The 24,700-nt window shown below is 47.4% G+C and overlaps 2 protein-coding genes across 6 annotated transcripts in view; one reads left to right on the top strand and one right to left on the bottom strand.

Moving 5' to 3' along the window:
- Nucleotides 1–7,027, top strand: part of CSTF3 (cleavage stimulation factor subunit 3) — a 67,702-nt gene extending 60,675 nt beyond the window's left edge. For all 3 annotated transcript variants that reach the window (XM_087854735.1, XM_045808536.2, XM_045808537.2), the window contains exons 16-21: nucleotides 450–519; nucleotides 1,718–1,913; nucleotides 4,008–4,161; nucleotides 4,803–4,897; nucleotides 5,043–5,103; nucleotides 5,528–7,027. In XM_087854735.1, the coding sequence (XP_087710861.1) occupies nucleotides 450–519; nucleotides 1,718–1,913; nucleotides 4,008–4,161; nucleotides 4,803–4,897; nucleotides 5,043–5,103; nucleotides 5,528–5,730 (779 nt within the window). In that variant the 3' untranslated portion in view covers nucleotides 5,731–7,027. The remainder of the gene's footprint in view (nucleotides 1–449; nucleotides 520–1,717; nucleotides 1,914–4,007; nucleotides 4,162–4,802; nucleotides 4,898–5,042; nucleotides 5,104–5,527) is intronic.
- A 926-nt stretch (nucleotides 7,028–7,953) lies between these two features.
- TCP11L1 (t-complex 11 like 1) overlaps nucleotides 7,954–24,700 on the bottom strand; it is a 36,698-nt gene continuing 19,951 nt past the window's right edge. For all 3 annotated transcript variants that reach the window (XM_045808539.2, XM_045808538.2, XM_045808540.2), the window contains 5 exons: nucleotides 23,554–23,690; nucleotides 21,191–21,387; nucleotides 18,083–18,264; nucleotides 16,303–16,475; nucleotides 7,954–12,761 (listed from right to left, as the gene is read on the bottom strand). In XM_045808539.2, coding sequence (XP_045664495.2) covers nucleotides 12,559–12,761; nucleotides 16,303–16,475; nucleotides 18,083–18,264; nucleotides 21,191–21,387; nucleotides 23,554–23,690 — 892 coding nt within the window. In that variant the 3' untranslated portion in view covers nucleotides 7,954–12,558. The remainder of the gene's footprint in view (nucleotides 12,762–16,302; nucleotides 16,476–18,082; nucleotides 18,265–21,190; nucleotides 21,388–23,553; nucleotides 23,691–24,700) is intronic.

Below are 24,700 nucleotides of genomic sequence, written 5' to 3'. Positions count from 1 at the left end.
TGCAGTCTATACAGGAGGAGGGCTGAACTACAGGTAAAAAGACCTGGCTTCTAGTTCCAGCTCAGTAACAGCCAGATCAACTCAGTCGTTTGTTTTTGTTGTTGTTGTTTTAAAGATTTTGTCAGAGAGAGAGCGCACAAGCATGGGGAGCAGCAGAGGGAGAGGGAGAAGCAGGCTCCCCACTGAGCAGGGAGCCCGATGCGGGCCTTCAATCCCAGGATCCTGGGATCATGACCTGAGCCAAAGGCAGACGCTTAATGGACTGACCCACCCAGGCATCCCCAACTCAATCGTTTTGAACCCCAGGTTAACTCATCTATAAAGACTGGGGAAATAGTTACCTTTCTGCAGAGGATTTTTGTGAGAATTAAACGAGATGACACGTGTAAATACACTGTTGATTGTAAAATGTAATTTTTCAATATTTAAAATCTTTTTTTATATCCTAGAGGACAATAATACCCGAGTTTTGTTTGAACGAGTCTTAACCTCTGGAAGCCTTCCTCCTGAGAAGTCTGGGTAAGCTGTTGGGAAAACTTGTTGGTCGGGTTCTGATGGTAGCTTTAATACTTGAATTGTGATCTGTGGATGAACGTTTGTTTGTCAGTTTCAGGAGAAATTTTCCTTCTCTCTTGAAGGTTAATTTACAAATGCCTGCCTAAGATTTTTTTTGGAATGTTTGTATACTGAGTAAAATTGTTTTGAGAGACGTGTTAGCCATTTATTATTGTTTTAATATATCTTCCTAGTTTACTATGCCCTAGAAACTGATATGAACAAATAAAAGTTATGAAAATTTTACCTTACTCGAGGGCAAAAACTCTTACATATTGAAAGTTTGTTTGACATATTACATCCCTGGTTTATGTTTTTGACTCTGTCAGTTTTGTCAAACAGATGAACACGGTATAGTGATACAGTGGAAATAATGAGACTTTGGAGTCTTGGGTTCAAATTCCAGCTCAGTCGGTTATACCCTGGATATATTTCATAACCTTTCCAAACCTTATCTCATCGAGTAACAGTAATGTCTGCCAACGTAGGCTTTTTGTGCTAGTTCTATTCTGGGTATGCAGTAGGCATTCAGTGTGTTACTTTAGGGCAGAGGTGTTTAGTGACACTTCAGTAGAGTCTCAGAGAATTAATTTTGGCTGTTGTCACAACAGTTCTGAGGTACAGATATGTCCCAAATAATCCATGTTAATGAGGAAAAAAAGAGCAATCATGTTAGGTTTTAGGATATATTTTTATTCATATATTGCGTGAAGAATGTGTTCCACATAATAATTCATGCCACTAAACAAAATGGTGAAGCCACATTCTTCAGGAGAAATTGGAAGTCTGTATGTGTTCCTTTTTCAGCTCTTTCACCCAGAGTTTACCCCTCTTTAAGGTACATGTGTCTCTTACCACGAGGGGATAGGAAGATGTGCTAAATAAAATCTCAAAAAAAGGCTTGTTCTGATATCTATAATTTACTTTCAAATACTTAAGCAAAAGGAAGATGAAGCAAATATGGCAAAATATTAACAATGATGAAATCTAGGTAATGATGATGATCTGTAGGTATTTGTTATACTGTCCTGTAGTTTGGAAATCTTAATTAAAAAAGCTTTTTCTAATTAAAAAAAGGGAGGAGAGAACTTCAGGCTTTTTTGGTAAATGGACTCCCTGTTCCAAACCCAGAGTGATTAAGTACTGTTCGTATTTATTACAGAGAAATCTGGGCCCGATTTCTAGCTTTCGAAAGTAACATCGGTGATCTAGCTAGCATACTCAAAGTGGAGAAAAGACGGTTTACGGCATTCAAAGAAGAGTATGAAGGCAAAGAAACAGCTTTACTGGTGGACAGATACAAGTTCATGGACTTATATCCTTGCTCAGCAAGCGAACTAAAAGCACTTGGTTATAAGGTATGTACTTGAGAGGTGTGTAGTGTCCCTACTTTTCCCGTGTTTTAGGATAGTTTATGGATACACATCCCTCTAAAGCAAATTCAGAAAACAGGAAAAAAGTTGAGGGATTTTCCTTGAGTTTATGAAACACTGAGTATCAAAAGTACTGAACAAAATGAGAATTAGAGTGAGATTTAACAAACACTTTCGGCCTTCCCCTGAAATCGCCAGAGCCCTGTATCTTCTGTCTGGTGGGCCCATGAAGGTATTGTGGAAGGAAGGAAAAATGTCATTTCAGGTATTATGTTTTTTCTAATAGTTCTTAAAATTGATGAATGTGTTTTGACAGATCTCAAACCAAATGCAGCTCCTGTAGGTATAATGAAGAAGCCTCACAGCTTGTTAATAAGTCCATAAGGTTCCTGAAGGGATTTATCTCTTGAAACAGTACTTCAGGGGGCGCTTGAGGAAAGGGGCTTAACTGGGATGGAGCGCCTCTATATAGACAACTGAGTCCTAAAAGAAATCTGGCCCCTGAAACTGTTCAGGCCACAGGGAAAGATTAATGTTTATGAAGCTCCAGAAATAGCCCTTGCTGAGAAAAACACTGTTCTATCGTTTCTTGATTTTTTCTTCCCTGTGTCATGAAAACAAAGACCAAGATGGAAATCCGAAGGGAAGCCATATCCACAAGATCCTAGCTTGGTCCCTTTAAGCCACCAGCATGAGGATGCTCTTGACCATCTTCTCCTCAGCAGCTTCTTCTGGCCTGCGTCTCACTGGTCTGGTGTGAACCAGATTTAAATGTTTGGGGAAAATGACCCATATTGATCTTCAGACCTTTTCGTTGATGGAAGCCCCAGTTCTGTGCCAGCCCCAGCTTCCTATTCTAGAACTAGGGGCGACTGCTCAGGGATCATTAAGTTCAGCTTCTAGTTTAACTTCTCAATGAGAAGCAGAAGACCTTTAAGACCCCTGTGTGAAGTTACTGGCAAGGACTATTTCAACTTCGCCAACATGAAAATGGAGATTAATGAAAATAGAGCTCTTACTATTTCCATTGAACTACTACTTAAATATGAATTCTCTCTCTTCTGTTTCTATTTCAACTATTTTGGGGGAAAAGGATTAAATATACTCCCATGTATATAAAACATGAGAGGGGGAGGAACAAAGCCATTCCCAATGGGCCTACTCATGTAGATTTGCCACCAACCGCCTATGAGCAAATTTTGAGAAAGGGAAATGTTCTTCTACCTTGATGATGGCAAAAGGGGCTCTTTTGGGTCTGGACAGACAGACACCAGCGCCTGCAGCAGAGGAACTCCCCTGGGGCAGGGCCCCTCCTGGTAGGTGGCCAAACTGTCCCTTTTGACCTGCCTGGGAGAACTGTTCTCAGCCCTGGTGAGGCACTGCTGATAAACTAAAGAGGATGGTGGATGGGTTTGTGGTCAGAGGCCAGTGCTCCCAGTCCTCTACTTTTTACTGGAAATATCAGAATCTCTTTGAGCTTCAGTCCCTTCTATGAAATGGAAAGGTTACTTTTTGCCTCATCAAAGAGGGAATAAATGGCTAGAACTGTCTGGACAAATGGTGCGGCTTTCTTCCCTGAACCAATATGTTGGGAATAATTTATTTCATTAACAAAATTGTAATCACTAGTTTAGTGATTATTTTAGCTTTCATGAAGTGGGACTTCACTTAACCCAGCTTCACTTAAAGAAACTGATATTGTTCAATTCTAGTGGAAGGGAAGGGTCAGAAAAATATCTGAAATTGTAAATTTTCTCACAAATTGCCCCACTCTCTGCCTGGTGCCCAGTCAGGTATTTACTCAAAAAAAGCTTGCAAATGTGCTACCCGGCAGCACGGGGTCGAACAAGGCTTGAGCAGGGTTAGGGGAGGTTATGAAGTGCCCACCTCGACAGCCGTGCGGCTTTCCTGGTTGAGTGTTTGTAACAGTCTTTACCGTCACTTCTGACTTCTCCCTCTCAGTTCTCTTTCTGTGATTTTAACCCAGTTATTCACAGTGTATCCTCAAGATTGTAGAATTGCACAATTATACTCAAGTCCCTTTTTCAGGTTTAGGATTCTTCTGTTCTGCATTTTCAGGATGTCTCCCGTGCTAAGCTAGCAGCTATAATTCCAGACCCAGTTGTAGCTCCTTCTATAGTGCCTGTTCTGAAAGATGAAGTGGATAGAAAACCAGAATACCCTAAACCAGACACTCAGCAGATGATTCCATTTCAGCCACGCCATTTAGCACGTAAGCCATGACTTTAGATCCAGTACTGAGACCTCTGTTTGTTGATTTAACCCAGAGGTGGGGGGGAGTGATGTGACCTTTCCATTGCAGGTTAATTATTAGACTCAGGGTCACTCTGACAAGTGACTTGGCTATAATCTTTGAAGCAAGTTAAGAATGTCTTTTAAAAAATACCCTCAACGATCCAGATTCCAGTGACTCGTTTGGGCAGAAATGCTGCTCGTACAAATTGCCCGTACAACTGGGCGCTCACGTCGGTGACGCTGCTTGGTGTTACTTACACTTACTAACGGGGAGTAGTCCCTCTAGATCCTATTTGAACAAGGCCCGTATGATTAAACATACTGTTGAGTTTAAACAGGGTTGCCGAACACATGGTTTATGAAGCTTAGAAATGGTCTTTGACAAAAACTGACTGAAGTCCTGCCCCTGGATTTCCTTTTCTGCCTCCCAGCGGCCCTGGGGGTGAGGCGGCTCTGTCTCCTCCACTTCAGTTGGTCAAACCTGTAAAGCACTAAAAGCAACTTAAAATGTCCTGAACAAAGCAACACAGACCTAGAACGCTCTATATAAATTACTTCTGATTTTAGCTCTGTCTAGAAATTCTTCCATCCTGATTCCTCCTTCTCCTTGTGTCACAGCACCCGGCTTACACCCTGTTCCTGGGGGCGTGTTCCCAGTGCCGCCTGCAGCCGTCGTTCTAATGAAACTTCTCCCTCCTCCCATCTGCTTCCAGGTTTGTTTACTATTAGTTTCTGGATAATACTTGCTCTGGGGGTTATAATAATCGTGTGCTTTTTCTCGTCTCACGGAAAATGAAAAGTAGTGTGATTTTAACCTGTCAGATTATTGGGGATTAAAATTTTTTTGTGTCAAAATAGGGTCCTTTTGTACAAGTGGATGAACTGATGGAAATTTTCCGAAGATGCAAGATACCAAATAGTAAGTGACGAAAGCTCCACTTTAGGGCCGAACTCACTCGGTCCCGTAGGCAGGAGATTATTATTCTTTGCCCCTGAAGTTTCCAAATCCAGCTAGCCATCTTGCAGTACAGTGAAGCCTCAGGGTGATCAAACCCTCTTTGGTACAGAGAGGCTCGCTCACATTCTAACGCCACTGAGTAAAACCACAAAAGCGGATCTTTTCGTGGGAACACGCACTAGTACACGGGGCTTCTGAAAGTCATTGTAAGACCCGCTGTTGTCTTTTCCTTTAATAATGTAGTATCACTACTGCCCTCCCCTGCCCTGCCAAATAGTAGGCTCTGAAATCAGCCACGAGGTGTCCCAAATGCGCGTGCAGAGTCTCTCCCCGGAGCGGACTCGGCAGCACCCCCCCAACAGTCCTTTCCGTGTGCTTTGCGCAGCTGTGGAGGAAGCCGTGCGGATCATCACGGGGGGCGCCCCGGAGCTGGCCGTGGAGGGGAACGGGCCGGTGGAGAGCAACGCCGTACTCACCAAGGCGGTCAAGAGGCCCAACGAGGATTCCGATGACGACGAAGAAAAGGGAGCGGTCGTCCCCCCTGTCCATGACATCTACAGAGCGCGGCAGCAGAAGCGGATTCGGTGAAGCGGGCTCCAAGCTGCCTCTGGAAGAAAACTTCTCCAGGATTCCCTTTTGCCTCTTAAGTCATATGTTTAAAAGAGACAATGCTTTGTTACAAGGTTCTTGGAAACAAAGTTGTATTGTCATTGGTGCCTCTATCATATGGTTCTTGAGAAAAAAAACCAACCAACCTGTGTGAATTTTAGAATATGGACCAGACCTGTGCTCTAAGCAAAACTAGGTTTTCAAAAATGTGAGAACAGCACAAAATGGCAGAACCACATTTTGTTCCCTCTTCAAGGGTGTCTTGTATGTGCCGCTTGAAGATTTGTGAGTTTTCCACAGTTTTATTTTAAAAACTGGATGGCTTATGATTGTAAAGCATTTTATCACATTTTCTGAAAACAGTTCTCAGTTTGCTTATGTAGAGTCCTGCCTTATTGTTTGTTTTTATTTATGGCAGAATGTATGGAATCGGTTTTGTAGTTTAAAATTTTAAAACAATCCTTTAAAAAAAAATAAAAGGATCTCAAAAATGTCATGCCTCCTGCTGCTTCCATTCAGAATTTAACATAGCTACTTACTTTATGCAGCCAATACCGTTTAAAAATAAATGCCGATACAAAGAAAAGTCATCTTGTATTTACTGTATGTGCACTTACCGACTTGTCCTCTCCTGGTCTCAGTACTAACCGAAAACAGAGGGATCTAATTGTAAGAGGCAAATTAAACATTTTAGAAATCCTCAAATATGAATGTACTTCCCCCCAATTAATCTGAGGCAGATATAGCCCCTTTCGTGTCTCTTAAAAGCAGTGTGTGGGGATTCCTCTAACCACCCGCTGTCTTGTTCCCACACATATATTTCAGAAGGTACTCGGCGCTCAGGGACACGTTCCTCGGGAGCTGTGCACAGACAGCATTAAATGGTAAGTCCCCAAATGGGGTTTCGCTCTTTGTCAGCAACATTACCTCCTCTTGACTCCTTTCTAGAAATACTACTAGACAGAAAACTAGTTGAGCCTAAGGGCTATGATTCAGAATAAAAGCTAAAAGGAAGAAAAAAAAAAAAAAGGAAAAATATTACAAAGAACTCTTACATATTGGGTATGCAATTTAGAGTTTGAATTCAAAAATGATTAAAAACATTTTAAAATCGGCTTCAAATATTTCTATAAAACTCTTGCTTGTAATGGAAAAGACGTTATCTCGAATCCTTTTCTTGCATATAAGCTTATATGTAGCCAGGTAATATTTACATAATTCATAAGCATATGTCTCCCGTATTTTCCCATTAAAGCTAAAATAGCCTATAAACAAAGTTAGCTACCTCTAATTCAGATTTTGTTATCGTCTCAAGTATCGTTTTCAAGCTGTGTATTTTTTTTTTTAATATGGTTGTCACCAAAACAATCTGAAAGGCACAAGTAGTACCAAATAGCCTCACAGGCGTTAAAACACAGAGGTACGGAATCCCTCCTGAAGTGCTGTCTTGGGGCAGTGTTTAAAGACAAATGGCTTCAAATGCCTGTAATGATCTGGAATAATGTCTGCATGAGCGACAAAACAAAGCTACATGAATGCATGAAAAATGATTTTTTTAGCATCATAATACAGAGAAAACACGCACACGCCTAGCTTGGTGAAAAGTGCCGCTGAGCAGCCACAGGGGTATTATAATTGTTCTACTGCACTTATTTCTAAGATGTTTCCCCCCTGGATGTTATTTGATCTTTAAACACAAAAAGGATTATTTGTTAGGAGAAACCATTTTCTATTGTTCTGCTATACATATATGAATTTTTAGATTTTAACATGATTCTGAGTATTTGATCATTCCTTTTGCAGACACAGTTGATCAAGTAGCACGATGTTAGAAATGTGAACTTACTTTTAGAACTCTAATGTGCAGACGCTCATACAGCCAGTCCCACTTGTCCAGGAACTCACCTATGTCCATAGTGCTAGACCCAGAAATTTCCAAAAGATATCCATATTTTTCCTTTTTATAAAAGCAATGACATTTTCTAGAGAATTCTAGAACCCAGTAAGATGTAAGGACTCTAAGTCCTTCCTGAACAAAACCAGTCAAACTCTAGCCTTTAGCGCTGAATTTCAAGTAAGAGGTTTTATCTATACTGCCACACCAAGTAAAGTAAAAGGTTGTAGCTACCTAGTAAATGTTAAACTCAACAACCAAATTTGTACCATTAGGAAAGAATGAAAAAATACACTTTTGTCAGCATATTAACCTTGGTCAATAATTATGAATTTATTTGGTGATTTTATAACCCTCTATTGGCCTGTGCTTAAACCAAGAGTTCATTTACACGACAGTAAAAGCATAATTACCATGTTCATAAATTTGTTTTTTACATTTCAGTTTCCAAAGCAAACTTCATTAATGTCAGCAGTCCTCTTACCTGACACTCAGCAAGTGAAGTTCTATTTATTATTATTTTTTTAAGTCAAGTTCTATTTAATAAAAATTTCAGAAGTCCTGACAGATCATTTATACAAAGTAACAAAACTCAGGTACCATGTTCCTGATCTAAGTAAAATCTGACATATTCAACAAAAGGGCTACCTTACCAAGCTTTGGGAATAAAAGTCAAGAAAAACAATTTGTCCATTTTCTAAATTTTCTTCCCTGAGCCCTGACCAGAGTTCTGCTTTGAGCACAACGAAGACAGCACTTCGGAAAGCAGAGGCGGCAGGAATGAAAAAGGAAGGAAGGTGCTTCTTCAATTCTAGGGTTGTTCTTAAGTCAGAAGTTACTCTTAAACCGTTCTGTGTCTAGTTCAGATGAACGTAAAGATGGTGAAGTGTGACTAGTGCCCCTAACTCCAGACACATCTGACTTCAAACCTACACCAGGCCTACAGACGAGTCCTGGTTCTCAGGTTCTGAAGGCAATAGAAACAGAAGCCCCCAGGGGACCAGGTGCAACTGAATCCTGCCCATTTAGCTTCCAGACACTTACTTTCCAGGGCTCTAGCTATTTGGCAAAGGATCAGTGAGCATCTGACGGATTAAATGAGTTTACCGAGCTTCTGTGAAGTTGTTCTGAGCAATGCCAACAAAACAGTTACAGGATACAAAATCCACTATAAAGACACAACAGCAAACATCATGTGGTTCTTTATTTAGATCACGTGTTCAGTGAGATAAGTGCCTTTAAACGGGTTTCACAGCCCGTCATCTGCCGTCCTTCATTCATTCACTCATGCACTTAGTTCGAAGAACACAGAGGCGAGAGCGGGGCGGCCTCGGCGGGCTGGTGGTGGAAGCGGGGGAGGAACAAAGGCAAGACTGCAGCTCTGGCACAGAAGAGACGACGGAAGACAGCACGAGGCCGGGACAGGAGGAACCCTTCGGTCCAGCCCGTGGAATGTGCGGACTGAAGGGAGGCTGGGCGCAGACACAGGGACACCTACGGGGACAGGGTTACATGCTCTCCTCGGTTGTTAACAAGGCGATTATAGTCCCTGCCCATGTACAGAGCATCCTAATATCAATTATCAAATTTAATCCTCACAGTGTGAGTGAGTCGTTTCCCCGTTTTACAGGTGAAACTGCTGGGGCCCAAGGGACGGCTGGCCCAATATCACACAAGCAGTCGGAAGGCAACAGAGGAAAGACTCCGACCCAGACCGTCTCTAAATCAGCTTTGCGCACGGTCCTGCCGCTGTGTGCTCAAGTCACTCCAATGAAACACGGCACAGAACGTCAGGGCTGGAAAGCAGTTTAAAGACCAAGTCTTTCATTCTGCATGTGCTGGGAAGAGGTCCTGATCTGCCCCAATTAGTACATAACAGAAATGGGGTCAGAACGGGGTTTCTGGACAGCTCCCAGTCTTTCCACTCTACCACCGGCCTCAAAATGAAAAGAAATGCAAACGTTCTACGCAGAAACCACAGCACGCCAAGAGTCCCTGGGAATCAAGCAGCAAACACCTATTCCCTTTGTACCTCAGCAGGAAAGGGGGTGGCAGCGACCCCACTTTATTCCCAGGAATCGGTTTTAGAGACATGAACGTAAGCGCCTCCACAAAAGCAGGGCTGAATAACCCCTCAATCGTCAGCCAGTACGTGCACGTGACATGCCTGCTGTGTCAGACGTCGCTGTGACTTTTCCTCAGAAGAGCCCGTAGGCACCTGCCTACTGCATTTCATCAGTAAGACGCCTTGACCTGAAGTGTTCTTGTAGTCGGGCTAGACGGTCACGTAAACAGTCGCACTGTACAGCTTGCTCTAAACGTAATGAGATTTTTCAGAAAAACATCTAGGCTGAGAATCCATCCACCCTACCAAGAGCTGACAACGGGGCAGGTACTGCTCCAGGCAGTCATTCAGTCCAGACGAGCCCATCCGACAATCGAACACTCCTGCTGTGATGGACCGAGCGCCCAAGGCACGCAGTTCCATCCACAGCAAGGTACTACGGCCCCATAAACCTAGACCTTCCTAAAAGACGCTTGTTTCCACAAACCTGTCAGATAGAAAATCATGTCAAATCCGATCAGAATACATTCTATAGAACCACTTCAATTCTGAGGGATAATTTCTGCTCCAGACGATACATACCTTGGGGGGGGGGGGGAGTTTACAAAGAGATTCTCAACAAGCATTTCCTGAGGGACTAAATGATTTTTCCTGGCCCTTAGTGACAATCCTATGAGATTCCAGGAAGAAAACAGCTCACTTATCTTCAAAGAACAACACAATTCAATATGAATATTGTGATTCTGAGCTTTGCCTCCTTCGTTCTTGGCTCTGCCACTTGGAGAACTCCACCAGTGGACAATGGTGGGGGGGGGGCTGCAGGGGGCACGAGAGTCCGCGCGGGTCCCTGTAAAATACGCATCAAGATTTCAAATGGTACAAACTTAATTCTGTGAATTTAGGAACCCATGAGGGGCAAAAAAAAAAAAAAAAAAAAATCTTGTAAGAAGCTAACCCCTAGAAAAGAAGGCAAAAAAGGAGAATTTGTAAGATTCAAGAAGAATGACTACAGAATGCTGACCCACCCCGTGTATTAGGGGGTAAAGCTCCTCCCCTTCATCCTTGGCGGTGCGGGACTAAACCCCAAACCCTTGGAGGCTGAGGCAGGCAAAAGGGTGGGGCGGGGGGAGGCTGGAGCCTCAGTCGGTACAGCCTGTGACTCCTGATTCCGGGGTTGTGAGTTCAAGCCCCGAGTTGGGCATGGAGCCTACTTAAAGAGTGTTCGGGCTCCTCAGCCTGGGGTGGGAGGTACCACACGACCAACAAGCAACCCTGTTGCCGGCCACAGAGCAACCTCACCTCCAGAAACAATTCTAGAAGTGACCTCGTTTGAAGACACTTATAAAACATGTGATTTTGTCCTTTAAAAGTTCTACTTATTGAACTTTTACTCCCTTCCAATGAAACCAGGGAAGATGTGTCCTTGAGTGTAAACTTTAATGATAGGACTTCTGACCACATAACACAGCACACATTTCTGACTGCAAGTAGAAAACACCATGAGAAGAGAGTTTGTAGCATGTATCTGGAGGAATCACAACGCCCCCAACATAACCGTACCCTCTTCTGAAGCTTGGGACCACTCGACAGTCTACAGAACGAGTGTTCCTCTGGGGGCGGCCACCTCGCCGGCCCCCCGCCCCACCGCAGCCCTCAGCGCTGTAAGGGACCCCTTGCATTACTTTGCCCAGTGCTGTTCCCGCACTTGGAGTTCACTCCCAGCTGCACGGCTCCGCTTCTAATACACTGTCCCTGTCTAAAACACACGCACACACACGCACACATGCACGCACACCTTTTACTTTTTTTTCTTTTGTTTTTTTTTAACAGAGTGGGTCATCTGTGAGACCCCAGCTACCCTTTCAGCCACAGGATATGTCAGGAATTCCGGTCACTGAAGTTCCTCAAAAAATACTGCTCCAAAACCAGGCATTTTCTATGACTTCCTTATCCAAGAAATCAGTGAGCTTACACTATACTGTTTTATCTGAAAACACTTAAATCTATTTCCGAAATTCAAATCCAATCAATACATCTGTGTATTGTATCAGTGAATTTTTCAGTAAAAACTCCAGACATCTGTCTTTTAAATTACACCAACATATATACTGTTTAAAAAAATATTTCCTCCTTAACTTTCAAAGCTTAAAAGTCAAAGAATTTCCTTTCTCTAGATCCCAAAAGTCATACCTGCTATCATCCAGGCTCACAAATAATTCTGTATAAAAGAATAAGCTTTTTAAAATCAATAAGCTCCCCTCTAGAACAAAAGGGCTCCGGGGCTCTGGCTGGGCCCGGGGAGGAGAAAGCAATCACGGGGGGTGGGGGGGGGGCGGTAAGACTAGGTATAGCCCTTCTACACACAACAGCCGGAGGCAAGAGGGAGGGTCGCTGCCAGGGAGGGGCAGGAGTCTCAACACGGTCGTGGCGTGGTCTCTCATCCTGGGGTGGCTGGCAGATCCTCTTGTGTGTCTGAAAGAAAAACTACCCAGATGGCGGAGGAGAGGCCCCAGCCCCCTGGGAAAGACAAGGCAGCTATAATCGGGACAAGGTCGGGTGGAGACACACGGCAGTCAGCCGTTTCAAAGCGGAGTGCTACCTCAAACTTAAGAGAACAAGAAGCTTCTCGATTTGTAAACTTGCACTCATAAATACAAACCTTCAAAATAGAATTCAGTGCCTTTTTCAACAACTCTTTTCAACAGTGATACACAATATTCTTCCTTTTGGAATCAGGGCTGTTACAGAGAAATGTACTACAGAGCCGTTTTCCAAAGCAACACTAGAGTTGAGAATAGGTGTTCTGCGTCAGAGGCTAATACTGCTGCGGCCGCAGAACGCATGCGTGTTAGGACCGGACGAGGATCTTACTGAGGATGGCGTCGTAGTAGGGACTGAAGACCATCTTGTTATAGTTGACCAGGCGGACAAATTTAATAGCCACTTCCTCCAGCTCTTTCTGAACCGGACCCAATCCCCCAGGTACCGTGGGCAATGGCTTCTGATGACCTGAGGCAAGGTAGCTTTCTAAGAAGATCAGGATTCGGGAATCTGTGATAGAAAAGAAAGCAGTTGGTTGTCTCTTACTCAGGGTGACTTTGCACACATCTGATTATGCTTCACTGTTTAGCTCACACACGCCTTTTCCGGGAAAGTCTTCCCTGCCCAGCCCCTAGACCGCACTGTGCACTTCGAACATTCAGCCCGTTTGGAACATTTCCTCTCCCGCTCTAGATGGTTCGTTTCTTGAGGGTAGAAGCACACTCGTTCGTCATTCCTCCCCAGCACTCAGCACATGGCCTGGCAGAAGACACGGTCCCAGGAGAAGCTCAAAATACATTTGGAAAGGGAGAATAAATGCATGAATCAATAAAAGGAGACTCAAGTGTTAGCAGGTTCTGCTCCCTGAGGAGAAAGACACACTGAGACCACCATGAGCCGTTGCTGAAGGGCACACGGAAAGTGGGGCGGGCGCGGGGAGGGGGAGATAAAGCAGGAATTATAAATTCAAAACCGAAAAAAGAAAAACAAAGATTCCAGCATTGTGGGTCTGTGAGCTTCTCCCACCAAGCCCACATGTAAGAACGCCCCCAGTGGAAGGTCACAGAGCTGTGGGCATCTGCAAACTTGTGCTACTCTGAGGAATAATTCAGGTTGATTTTTTTTTTAAGATTTTATTTGTCAGAGAGAGAAAGAGAGCACGAGAGAGCATGAGCACAAGCAGGGGGAGCGGCTCGCAGAGGGAGAAGCAGGCTCCCCGCCAGCAACGAGCCCAACATGGGACTCGACCCCAGGACCCTGGATCATGACCTGAGCCGAAGGCAGACGCTTAACTGACTGAGCCACCCAGGCGTCCCTCAGTTGATGCTTTTAAGCCGTTCCTCTCTATGCTGCTTTTGCGCTGTCCTCACCAACCAAAAGAGCGTGCAAGGCACACTTCTTGCGGATTTTCCTACAGAAGCAATAGGGGCATTTATATTCACCCGGTTCTTTCAAACTGCATGCCCACCGCCTGCCCTGTGGGACCCTCTCAGGTCCGAATGACCTATACCCTTCGGACCCCAATACACAGTGACAAAGCAACTGCTGACCAGATGGGTCCCGTCACCCCCGTTCCCAAGTTAGTTTGGTTTTCTATGGTTCTCACAGCTGGAAGCCTCACACAGAACTGGAGATCCTCAGGTCATTCCTACCCCAGAGCTGGTCTTTATCCCCAGGTCTGTAACCAGCTGTTACTCAACACCCAACACGGCAGGACACGGACCCGCTTGCTAGCCGGGGTCTGTTCACTGCACTTTCCTGAATCTCTACCAAAGTCACCAATATTAGTCTTGATGGTCCTTCTACCTGCAAGAGGCTCCCCCTGAGTGACCCACAGATGACATCGTGACCGATGCGGGCTGGGGTGAAGTAATTTTTAAAAAACTGTTGATCCCTGTAACTTTTTCCATAAAATATTAGTTAAGGATAAAAAGGAAGTCAGAGTATTAGAAGCAGGCTCGAGTCACTGGTTCAGCCTCTACTCCCACCTGAAATCGGATAACCACAGATCACTCAGCTTTTGCTTGAGCCTGCTAACTATTCATTATTTATATGTTGAACACCTACTTAGTTTCATAAAAAAGCTAAAGAATGACTCCAGAATTAAATTACACTAAAGAGAAATAGGAGTTTTTAAAATTAGATGAAAACAATGTTTTAAAGATTTATTTGAGGGGCGCCTGGGTGGCTCAGTCGTTAAGCGTCTGCCTTCGGCTCAGGGCGGGATCCCGGCGTTATGGGATCGAGCCCCACATCAGGCTCCTCCGCTGGGAGCCTGCTTCTTCCTCTCCCACTCCCCCTGCTTGTGTTCCCTCTCTCGCTGGCTGTCTCTGTCAAATAAATAAATAAAATCTTTAAAAATAAATAAATAAATAAAGATTTGAGAGAGAATGAGTGAGCAAGTACAAATTGGCAGAGAGGCAGAGGGAGAGGAGACAGAATCTCAAGCAGACTTCCCGCTGAGTGTGGAGCCCAACTCAGGGCTCAATCCCACAACCCTGAGCTCATGACCTGAGCCAAAATCAAGAGTCTGACGCTTAACCGACTGAGCCACCCAGGCGCCCCTAGATAAAAATAAAATCTTTAAGAAAACTTTTCAAGTGATCGCTACACCCAACGTGGGGCTTGAACTCACAAGGCCAAGATCAAGAGTCACGTGCTCTGAGCCAGCCAGGTGCCCCAAAATTAGATGAACACAAGGTATTTCTCGATCAACCAGCAAACAGAATGTTCCGTATGCGATGACTGGGATGAGGAAGAGTAACGGCTAGCACAATCTTAATGACAGCTCCTCTCTAGTGAGTGCGTGCAATGGGCTGCTGATACTCTGAGAAGCAGTTCACGGACCTCACGCGGGGCGGTCTTCCCAGCAACTGTGTAGGGTTGTCAGTATTATCCCTTTTAGAGATGAGGAACCTCGAGCGTCCGGTCACCTGCTCAAGCCACACAGCAGGTGCTTGTGAAGAAAACCCCGGCTCCTCCCTCCCTCACACTGCACATCCCAAACACGCCAGCACCAGATGTGGGCGAGGGCAGGGGCTCCCCACCCCACGCGCTTCTCTGCGACATCGGCGGGGTGACCTACTATCGTACTCCATTCTGACACTACCTGGAGGGAGTGTCACATCCCACAGGCCAGGGGCTCAGCCCCACGAGGCTGCCCCTCCACCCCCATTTCAGAAGCCAACTGCAAGTAGTAGGGCCCCAGGACACCCACAGCTACAAACTGGAGGGTCCCATGACCTCCTCTCCTTCGGATTTTGATTGGCTAGAACAGCTCACAGAACTCAGGGAAACACGTATGTTTACTAGCTTATCACATAATAAAGGATTTGGATACAGATGAAAACCAGAACAGGAGACACAAAGCGTGAGGTCTGGGAGAGTCCTGAGGGCAGGAGCTTCTGCGCAGTTGGGGTACCCACCCTCCCATTACACGGATAACCCAGAAGCTCCCCGAACCCTGTACTTCCGGGATATTTACTGTGGCTTCATCATAGCCATTTCCAGCCCCTCTCTCCTTTCTTGGAGAATGGGGGGCGGGGGTGCTGAAAATTCCAGGCTTCTAATCATGGCTTGGTCTTTCAGAGCCCATCCAGAGTCGCCTCATTAGAACAAAAGACACTCCTATCACCCAGGAAATTCCGAAGGATTTAAGAGTTCTGTGTCAGGATCTAGGTCAAAGATCAATCTTAGAACAAAAGATGCTCTTAGCGCTCTTATCACTTAGGAAATTACATGAATTTTAGGAGCTCGGTGCTAGGAACCCGGGCAGAGACCAATCCCTATATTTTCTATGACCTCACAGCGCTGGAGGAGGGTTCTGAACAAAGCCTGTGATTCCAAAGTCAGAGCCCTGAGAACAATGACGGCTGCCCGGTCGCCTGCCCAGAACTTCGGGTCATCCTCACGGTCTGGTGGTGATTACTCACTCTCTCCTCACTCATCAGCACTCATAACCAATCAAAACCTTCCAGATTTCTTCAGAGGCGCTGGTCTGCCAGCCCCGCCAAGGGCACATCCCTGCTGTCCGTCTTCCCCACAAACGTACCCATGATCCTGCGGATGGGGTCGTCGGGACTGGCCACAGCCTGGATCTGGCCCTTGAGCACGGCCTCCTTTTCCGTGGTGAAGGGGGTGAGCCCACACAGGGCAAGGCAGCTGCTCACCTCCAGGCAGACCTTCTCCCCGATGGTAGTCAGGGCGTCCTTCAGATGGAAGGAGCTTGGGTACAGAAAGGAAAGAAGGCAGAGAGGAAAGAGCCCGTAAGTCAAGTGCACATCCACCCAGCTCAAGCCAAGCAGGAGCCCAGGCCCGATAAAAGTCACGATCTGAGTCAGTTCACAGACCGATATGTTCAAAGACAAAATCTAGGACTCTCTTCCCTGCCCCCAACCTTTCAGGCTGCGGGCACCTGACTCAGGAGTCTCACTCTACTAGAAAGGACACTGGGAAGGGGAGGGCTCAGACTATACCAGCGCTAACAACCCAAAACCCAACTTCTTGCAGCATCTGTGTGCTGAAATGAGCCTGAAATTGGCTTACGAGTATCTTGAATCCCACTGGAGTAGTAGGCAAGGACCCAGAATCAGGGAGCTGTGGGGCAGGCGTGCAAGAGAAACTTTTCATTGGATACCCTTCTGTCCCTTCTGATTTATGAAACATGGGAATGTATTAACTACTATAAAAGAATAAATAACACTGAAATCCCAAAGTTAAGAAAATTCGCACCTTGATTTTCCAGAGCCCTCAGGCTCTCCTGGAGTGTCTGTGGGAGCCCTCCTGCTGGTGGGTTTCCTAGAAGGCCTTTGTTCTGGGCCTAAACCCTCTGTACAGCAGAAGTCACGGGAGCAAATATGTGCGCCCGGGGACTCACTGCTGGTCCCAGCTCTGTGCCAACCCGAGAGCCAGAGTGGGTCCCCAGCACCAGACAGGGCCCTGCATCGGTAGCTTTAAGCAGTAGACAACCAGGTCTGCTTACCAGGGACCTCGGTGACAGCCCAGGGCTTTCTCTGCGCAAGGGCATCAGCTCAGCAAACCCCTCGCGGCCTAGCCCAGCAAGTGCACACGGCCCTCACCACCCCCGGCTCGGGCACACTTAAAATGCCTCCGTCTTGTAAGGATGGGAAATGTCTGGAGTCCTTCTCCTCAAGGAATCCTCTGAACTGGGCCTTGTCAGGTAGTGTTTCCTCCTCAAAGCATCCTGTACACTTCGAACCCAAGAACCCGACCGGAGCCGCTGCCCCGCACAGGTGTGGCTTCGCGCTGCTCGATGAACTGACCCATTTAGACGCAGCACACGACGGCCGCGGGGAACGGGCAAAGGGCGGAAGACGAGCTCGGGCCCCGTGACAGCCCGGTGACTCGGGGGGACGCCGCCCGCGTCTTCGAGGACCTCTCCCCAGGGCTGTGCTGCCCGCACTGTTAGGACGTTGTGAGAGCAATTCAGTGGGCAGCAACCAGTATCTTTTTTTTCCTAATGTTATAAGAATGTGTACTAAGCATAGTTCGGGTTAAGTTTCACTTTGTGACGTTTTTATTTCAGTTACATGTGTGCTTAAGTGTGTCCTAGGCCACAGCGGAATTTCTTCCTGTGGGTCTGGGTCCTGAGCGTGTGAAAGCCACGCTCCTAGAGCCTTGCGGACCCTAGAAGCGACCCTAACGCCGTTCGTATGAACCCCAATCCGTTCTGCTGGGGTGAAAAAAACCAGAGAGCAAGCTTCCTCTCAGCTCCTAGAGAGCGGCCCCAGGGTCTCCCCCCACCGGGAGACCCCACCGCAGTCTGCCTCCGCCACCCGCCGCCTCCCACCCGTCCCACAGGAGCCACTTACGGCAGATGCGTGTCTGTCAGCAGAATCTTCACGATCATCTTGAGTTTCTCAGCAAAGTCGGCCTGGCTGGAAATTCCTGGGGCTGCCATGCTGAACGTGACCAGCAGCACGGCTCCCAGGATGGTGAGCTGCTCCAGCTGGAGCTGGAGCTCCTGGAAGCGAGCCTGGTCCATCAGAACGGTCTGTAACAGATGCGACAGAAGTCATCCCTGAGCGGGAGATGCGCTGGCCAGCAGGGGGCACACGCGCCTCCACAGGTCCCCTCAGAATGTCCTAGCCATGAATCGGCCCCCCCCTCAGGCCCCCTCTCCTTAGGGAGGCCCCAGAGCACACTAAGAACGGCCACGGAAGCGCAGGACGACCTCAGGCAAATGCCTTCAGCCCGAGCTCTGCGCAAAACGGGGATCCCGGCTCACGGCCGTCCTACAGGCGGAAGGCCATGGATCTAAAGTGGGCCGGCAGAGCCGGCGCCCCAGAGCTGGGAGTTCTCTCGTGAGACAGGAAAGAGTAAGGAGATGGGGAGCTAGAGGACCAACTCATGCCAGTTTGTCCGGGGCGTCCTGGCTTTAAAACGGGAACTCCCAAGTCCTGTGAACGCCTCCCTCCCCAGGTCCAGGGCAAACCAGGCAGCCAGTGACCCCAGCCAGAGCCCTGGAGGGAAGGAGGGGAGAAGCTGCTTGAAGGGAGAGCCTGCGTGACTGTGATTCACCCTGGCACCCCCTCACTAACTAGCACAAAGAGGCGCTCAAGAATCAGCAAGTGAATAAAGAAACTGAAAAACAAACGGTAAGTAGAAAAAGGAGGAATGACAGAAAACAATCCAAAGCCGCCCAGAAAGCGGTGAGTGAATTTCCACGCCTGCATCCCCCATGCTAGACACCCGTGCGTCTCCCAGGCCAAAGTGCCCCGCGTGGGATGAGGGCAAGAACACTGGAAAGGCTGACGAGATACGCCTCCCAATGGGAGTTTCTACAGGTGAGCCAAATACATGTTAAGGACCAGTCTTGCTAGAAAAGTCTGACACAGCAGATCAAGACGCTAACAATTCAGGGTCTTAGCCTTGAATTCTTCTCAAGGAGCAAAAACTATCTCTGAAGATTCAGGATCCTCTGTTGTTAAACAGAGATGCTTCCAGACTCAGCCTCCCCCTTGACTTGGTTACACAGCAGCACCCCGGCTTTGTGCGGGACTTGGGTTTAGGATACAAAAGATCTCCAACGGTCAACCCCGAGGGTAGACATCTGTCCAACGGAAGACACCGCACGGCGGTATTTTAAAAGAAATGTCGGGCTGCAAACTGCCCTCTGGAGAGATTATGCTACTATTCGGAAACGAGCCCCCCCCCCTTAATACAACACCCTCTTTAGAGCCTCCTCTGGCACGAAACAGGGAACTCAGAGGCAAGAGTGAAGCCTTAGGCTTACAGCATCTTGAAAGGAAAAATAAGGAACTTAGAGGAGAAAGATTTAGAGAAGTAGCAGGCTCTGAGGCTAGAGATAAAAAGCCTGAGTGCCCTCAAAAACGAGGCAGTCTACACGCCAAACCCGCAGGTTACAGACAAAACGGGGGAAATCCTTTGTCTTCTTAAAGGACCACTGCAGTTAGAAGTACTTATTGCGAAAAACTTTTATGTTGTTGGGTTTTTTCTATGCTCCACATGGAATGGGAAGCAATATTTTTTAGGTGAAACTGAAAAGCAGCATCACCGTTATGGTTTTAACGAAGTTGTATAAAAACAGGAGAGCGGCTCAGCAGCACACACGGGAAGGCCCATCCACTGCTGGGGGAGGGAAAGGGATTCGGCTGTTCCGGGAAGACAGCCTGGCAGCTCCTCCAAGCAGGAAACTTCGAGTCACCGCGTGACCCAGCAACTCTCAGCCCAGGTATTTACCCAAAAGAACCGCAAACATGTGCCCCCACCAAAACCTGCAAACGTTCAGAGCAGCACAATTCACAACAGCCAAAATGTGGAAACCCAAATGTCTGTCAACTGATGAATGACTCAACAAAACGTGGGACAGACCCTGGAATATCGCTCAGCCTTAAAAAGAAAATCCTGACACACACAACATGGAGGAACCTTGAAGACAATCCACTGAGTGAAATGAGCCAGACACAAGAGGACAAATACTGTAGGGTTCCATTCACATGAGGCCCCCAGAGCGCTCAGATCCAGGGACACAAAGTAGAATGGTGGTTGCCAAGGGGCAGGGAGGAGCGAGGCATGAGGTGTGTTTAAAGGTGTTGAAGGAGTTTGAATTTGTGAAGATGGAAAAGTTCTGGAGAAGGATGGTGATGACGGTGGCCCAACCATGAAAACGTCCTTAATGCCCTGAACTACACACATAGAGATGGTGAATTTCGGGGCGCCTGGCTGGCTCAGTTGGTGGAGTATGCGACTCCTGACCCGGGGCTTGTGCGTATAGACCCACGCTGGGTGTAGTGCCTACTTAAAAAATTTAAAAGATGGTAAATTTTGTATTATGCATATTCGAGAGTAAAAAAATACAACTTAAAAAAAAATGAGTATTGGGGCGCCTTGGTGGCTCAGTCGATGAAGCGTCTGCCTTCAGTTCAGGTCATGATCCCAGGGTCCTGGGATCGAGCCCAGAGTAGGGCTCCCTGCTCAGCCGGGAGCCTGCTTCTCCCTCTCCCTCTGCCTGCCACTGCCCCTGCTTGTGCTCTGTCAAATGAATAAATAAAATCTTTAAAAAAAAAAAATGAAGTATTGATACATGCTACAACCTAGATGAACATTATGCTTAGTCAAAGACACCAGACACAAAAGGCCAACATCGCAGGATCCCACTTACACGAAACGTCTAGAATAGGCAAATCCATGGAGACAGGAAGAAGATTAGTGGTTGCCAAGGGGTAGGGGAAGGGGGAAGGGCAGTGACAGGGTCTCTTTCTCGGGTGATGAAAATGTTTCAACATTAAACCGTGGTAATGGTCCTCTAGCTGTAAGCAGACAAAAAGCCACCGATCTGTTCAATTTCAAAAGGGAAATTTTCTGGCAAGAGAACTGTATCATCACAAAACCATTAGTTTTTAAAAGCTCTGCAGCACAAAAAGAAGTGAGCAGTTCGCCTGCTCTGGAGCACCTACTTCAGGGAAAGGTCTCTGGAGGTGGTCCCACTTCAGAAGCTTCAGGTATGCATAATTCTGGACAGCCACGGGATTTGGCACAGGACCGTCCCCAGAGCCAGCGGCCCCTCCCGCAGCTGGCAGGGCATTTTTATACTTCTGATTCATAAGGTCATCTGCGGCTTCTTCCAGCCACTGGGTGACAAAGTCCAGGGAATCTGTGAAAAACAAGGCTGCGAACATTACTACGACACTCAGGAGGGCCGCTTCTCAGAATGACTTAGGGAAGATCCCCAGGGTGCGGTGTGTATCGAGGACGGACTTTGGAATCAAATAAAGCTCAGTTTAAATCACAGTATTGCCCATTACAAGCTAAGGATGATCAGATTCCTAGTAAAAAGAGATGGACGATGCCACGTCACAGGCAGTTCCGAGGACTAAACGAGATAGGGAATACAGAGCACAGTGACCACATGGCCAGGCCTGGCCACCTACAGATGTTCGACAAACCATGGTCTTCGCTCCCACCCTGACCGCGGCAGGAGCCAGGCTGGGGGCTCTGAGGACTCCAGCTCAGTGAGATGCAAACATTCTTGCCCACAGACAGGAGAAGACACTGGCGCGCGTCTCCCAGTGTAAAGCATCCTCCACACTGAAAATGAGGCCTTTTCCTTGTCCGGATCGGAGTCTCCCATCAAGCTCCTTTACTTTCAGCCTCATGGGAGGGGAGCTCTGCCACCCCTGTGATGCGGTTTCTGCGGCGGCTGTCGGGAGGGTCTCGAGTGTCTTTCATCTGCCCGCAGGTGCTCCCTCCTTTTCTAAGCTGAGAAATGCACCAGGGAGGGATTCCGAGGGGCACGAGAGAAAGATGAGGTTTTCACCCACATGACGGGAGCAGAAAATCCCTCCGACGGCGCCCGGAACGGGCCGCGGCTCTGCCGGCCAAGGTCACCTTCACACCAAGTGCGCGGCCAAGGGCATGGCGGGGCCCACTCTCCACGGCTGCAGGATGCCCCTGTGTCAACACACCAGTGGCACTGCTGTCCCGGTGGCCAGCCGTCCTGTCCCCGTAGCCTTCTGCAGGCGGCACGCTCCGCAGCCCACCAGCTCGCGCACGTGAGGAGGAAGTAGGAGGCTGGCCGGCTCCGGGCCCGCAGCAGCGGCTCCTTCGCTCACCCTTGGCTGCCGGCACCTGACTCTCCCACCAAGGCTCCTCGGCCTGGGGAGCTGCCAGGCTGGATGCCTCCCGAGGGGCAGTACGACACTGGCTGAGAAAGTGAACTGGGTGGTCCATCCATTCGGGTCAAAAATTTCTCAAAATCGATGTCCACATCTGTAAAAAGGGGTTAACGAAGTAGGGCGCCCCTCGTAGGCTTACGGTGTGAAGGCCATCCGTGATAACGCACACGGCCGGCACGCGCCCCGCGCCGTGGGAACAGCAGCCAGTCTTCTGCGACAGTTTCTTCTGCTCTGCTCTCCTGACCCCTCCCGGGCCATCTCGGCCTTCTCTGTCCGCAGCTGGAGGAACACCCGCTCTGGGCGCTGCAGTAACTTCTGGTCGGGCAACACAGTCTATCCGGAGACTGCCATTTTCACCTCGGGACCGCCCAAGTTAGAGGCTAAATGGGACTCATAATAAATTGGATCCAGGGGCGTCTGGGTGGCTCAGTGGGTTAGCACCTGTCTTTGGCTCAGGTCATGGTCTCAGAGTCCTGGGATCGAGTCCTGTATCGGGCTCCCCTGCTTGGTGGGAGTCTGCTTCTCCCTCTTCCTCTGCCCCACCCCTGCTTGTGCTCGCTCTCTAATAAATTAATAAAATCCTAAAATAAATAAATGGGATCCAAAGACTGTAATTTACCCAGAACGTCAGCTGTTGATGAAAAACGCACCCCCTCAATAAAGCACCCTAGAAATGCAACACAGATTTGGGTTCTATAGTCCCCTGTTCTCCTGCAGTCGTCTGAGAGGCTTATGAAAATGAGACTTTTTCTGGGTATAAAACCAGAAAGATTTTCTGCATATAGAAAGGAGGCAAAGTAAAATTTCTTCATGTACCTCCGAGAGAGGGGAAAGTGAATTAAACAGTCACAAGAAGTCTGTCATGTTTTAAAAGTCAAGGCCAAGCATATACCCCAAACTGGTGTTTTCATTAAAAACCTATTTAACTTAGGCCTTCTTTGTTCTTTTAAATTTCTATTCTTATATTCTACTTGTTTCTCTTGCTTGTCAATTGTCAAGTCCAAAGTCTTGTGCTTTTCGGTCTTGAAATTAGAACACTCCCACACAAAAATTTTAGTTTTCTTTTGCAAACGGTATCGTTGTGCAACCAGCTACAGACCTGAAATGGAAAAACAGTGCAGGACACCACAAAGCATTAGACGTACTTGGCTGCTTCTCCAAAATCTGCTGAAACTTCTTCCTTTCGTACTCCACGGACTGCTGCATGAGATGCGGCCTAATGCTAGTGACGGCAAAGTTCGCCATGTCCACTTTCATTAGGTCCAACACGGAAAAAATTGCCCTGAGAGAAAAGGGAGAGAAGCATTTAGAACTGGGCACGTGTCAAGTAAGCACTGTCTTAGAGGAAAGAGGGAAGCAGATTTGAGAGAGGCTTTTCATCTCAAAAAAGGCAGCAAGTTGGAAAATCATGAGAGTGTAGATTAAGAAAAAGAAATTTAGAAGTGCGCCTGGCTGGCTCAGCCAGTAGAGCATATGACGCTTGACCTAGGGTCGTGAGTTTGAGCCCCACATTGAGCATAAAGATTACTTAATAAAAAATAAGCAACGAATAACCTTAATGAAAAAGAAAAATTTAGAAAACACAAAAATTTAAATAACGAATTAAAAAGACTGCAAATTTTTAAGCTGCCTTCTGTCCCCACTCCTCCACGCCCTACCTCCAAGCAAACACAGCTCCCCCACTGTCTGTCTAGGCAGGAACTGGTTCCTTGGCACTGGGTCAGCCCCCCTGGCAGCCACAGAGGAAGGACAGCCAGGACCCAAGTTCAAGGGCAGAGAGTGGACCACCCGGTCTCCACTCTCACACAGGCTAATTCACTTTCCTAGGGAAGAAAGAATAAGAACTCTCTCCTCTCCTCTTCCCCCAGGCTCTTAGTTTCAGGGCACGGTTTCTGTTCTAGTTTTGTGGCAGAACTGCAAGTTCACACTCTAAATGTGCCCAATGGGCAGACCTGACCCAATGCTCAGGATGCCCCAATCCCGCCTGTCACATACCATAACCTCTCTCTCCAGAGCCTGGGAGCTGAGTGACCTACTTGCAGGAGGTAGCTGAGAACCCAGGTACAGGCTTGGGTGTGGCCCCACAAGGAAGGAAGAACAGGGTCATATGCCCTCTGAGTTCCCTGACGCCCTCTGGGATTGACTGAATGCTGTATGATACAATGACCTTACGTGTGGGCGAGTTTATTACGGAAAAGACACACAGTTCAAGAACGATTCATGGCCTCTCCCCTGCCATCCCGTCCACCTCCCAAGTACATGGCACAGCCCACTTCTCCAGGGGACATTCTG

The sequence above is a fragment of the Ursus americanus genome, chromosome 24, assembly GCF_024610735.1.
Source record: "Ursus americanus isolate L20-20 chromosome 24, mUrsAme1.1.p, whole genome shotgun sequence".
In the NCBI taxonomy this organism is placed as follows: Eukaryota; Metazoa; Chordata; class Mammalia; order Carnivora; family Ursidae; genus Ursus; species Ursus americanus.
The sequence above is the reverse complement of the archived record's forward strand: the minus strand, read 5'-3'. Positions and strand labels throughout refer to the sequence as shown.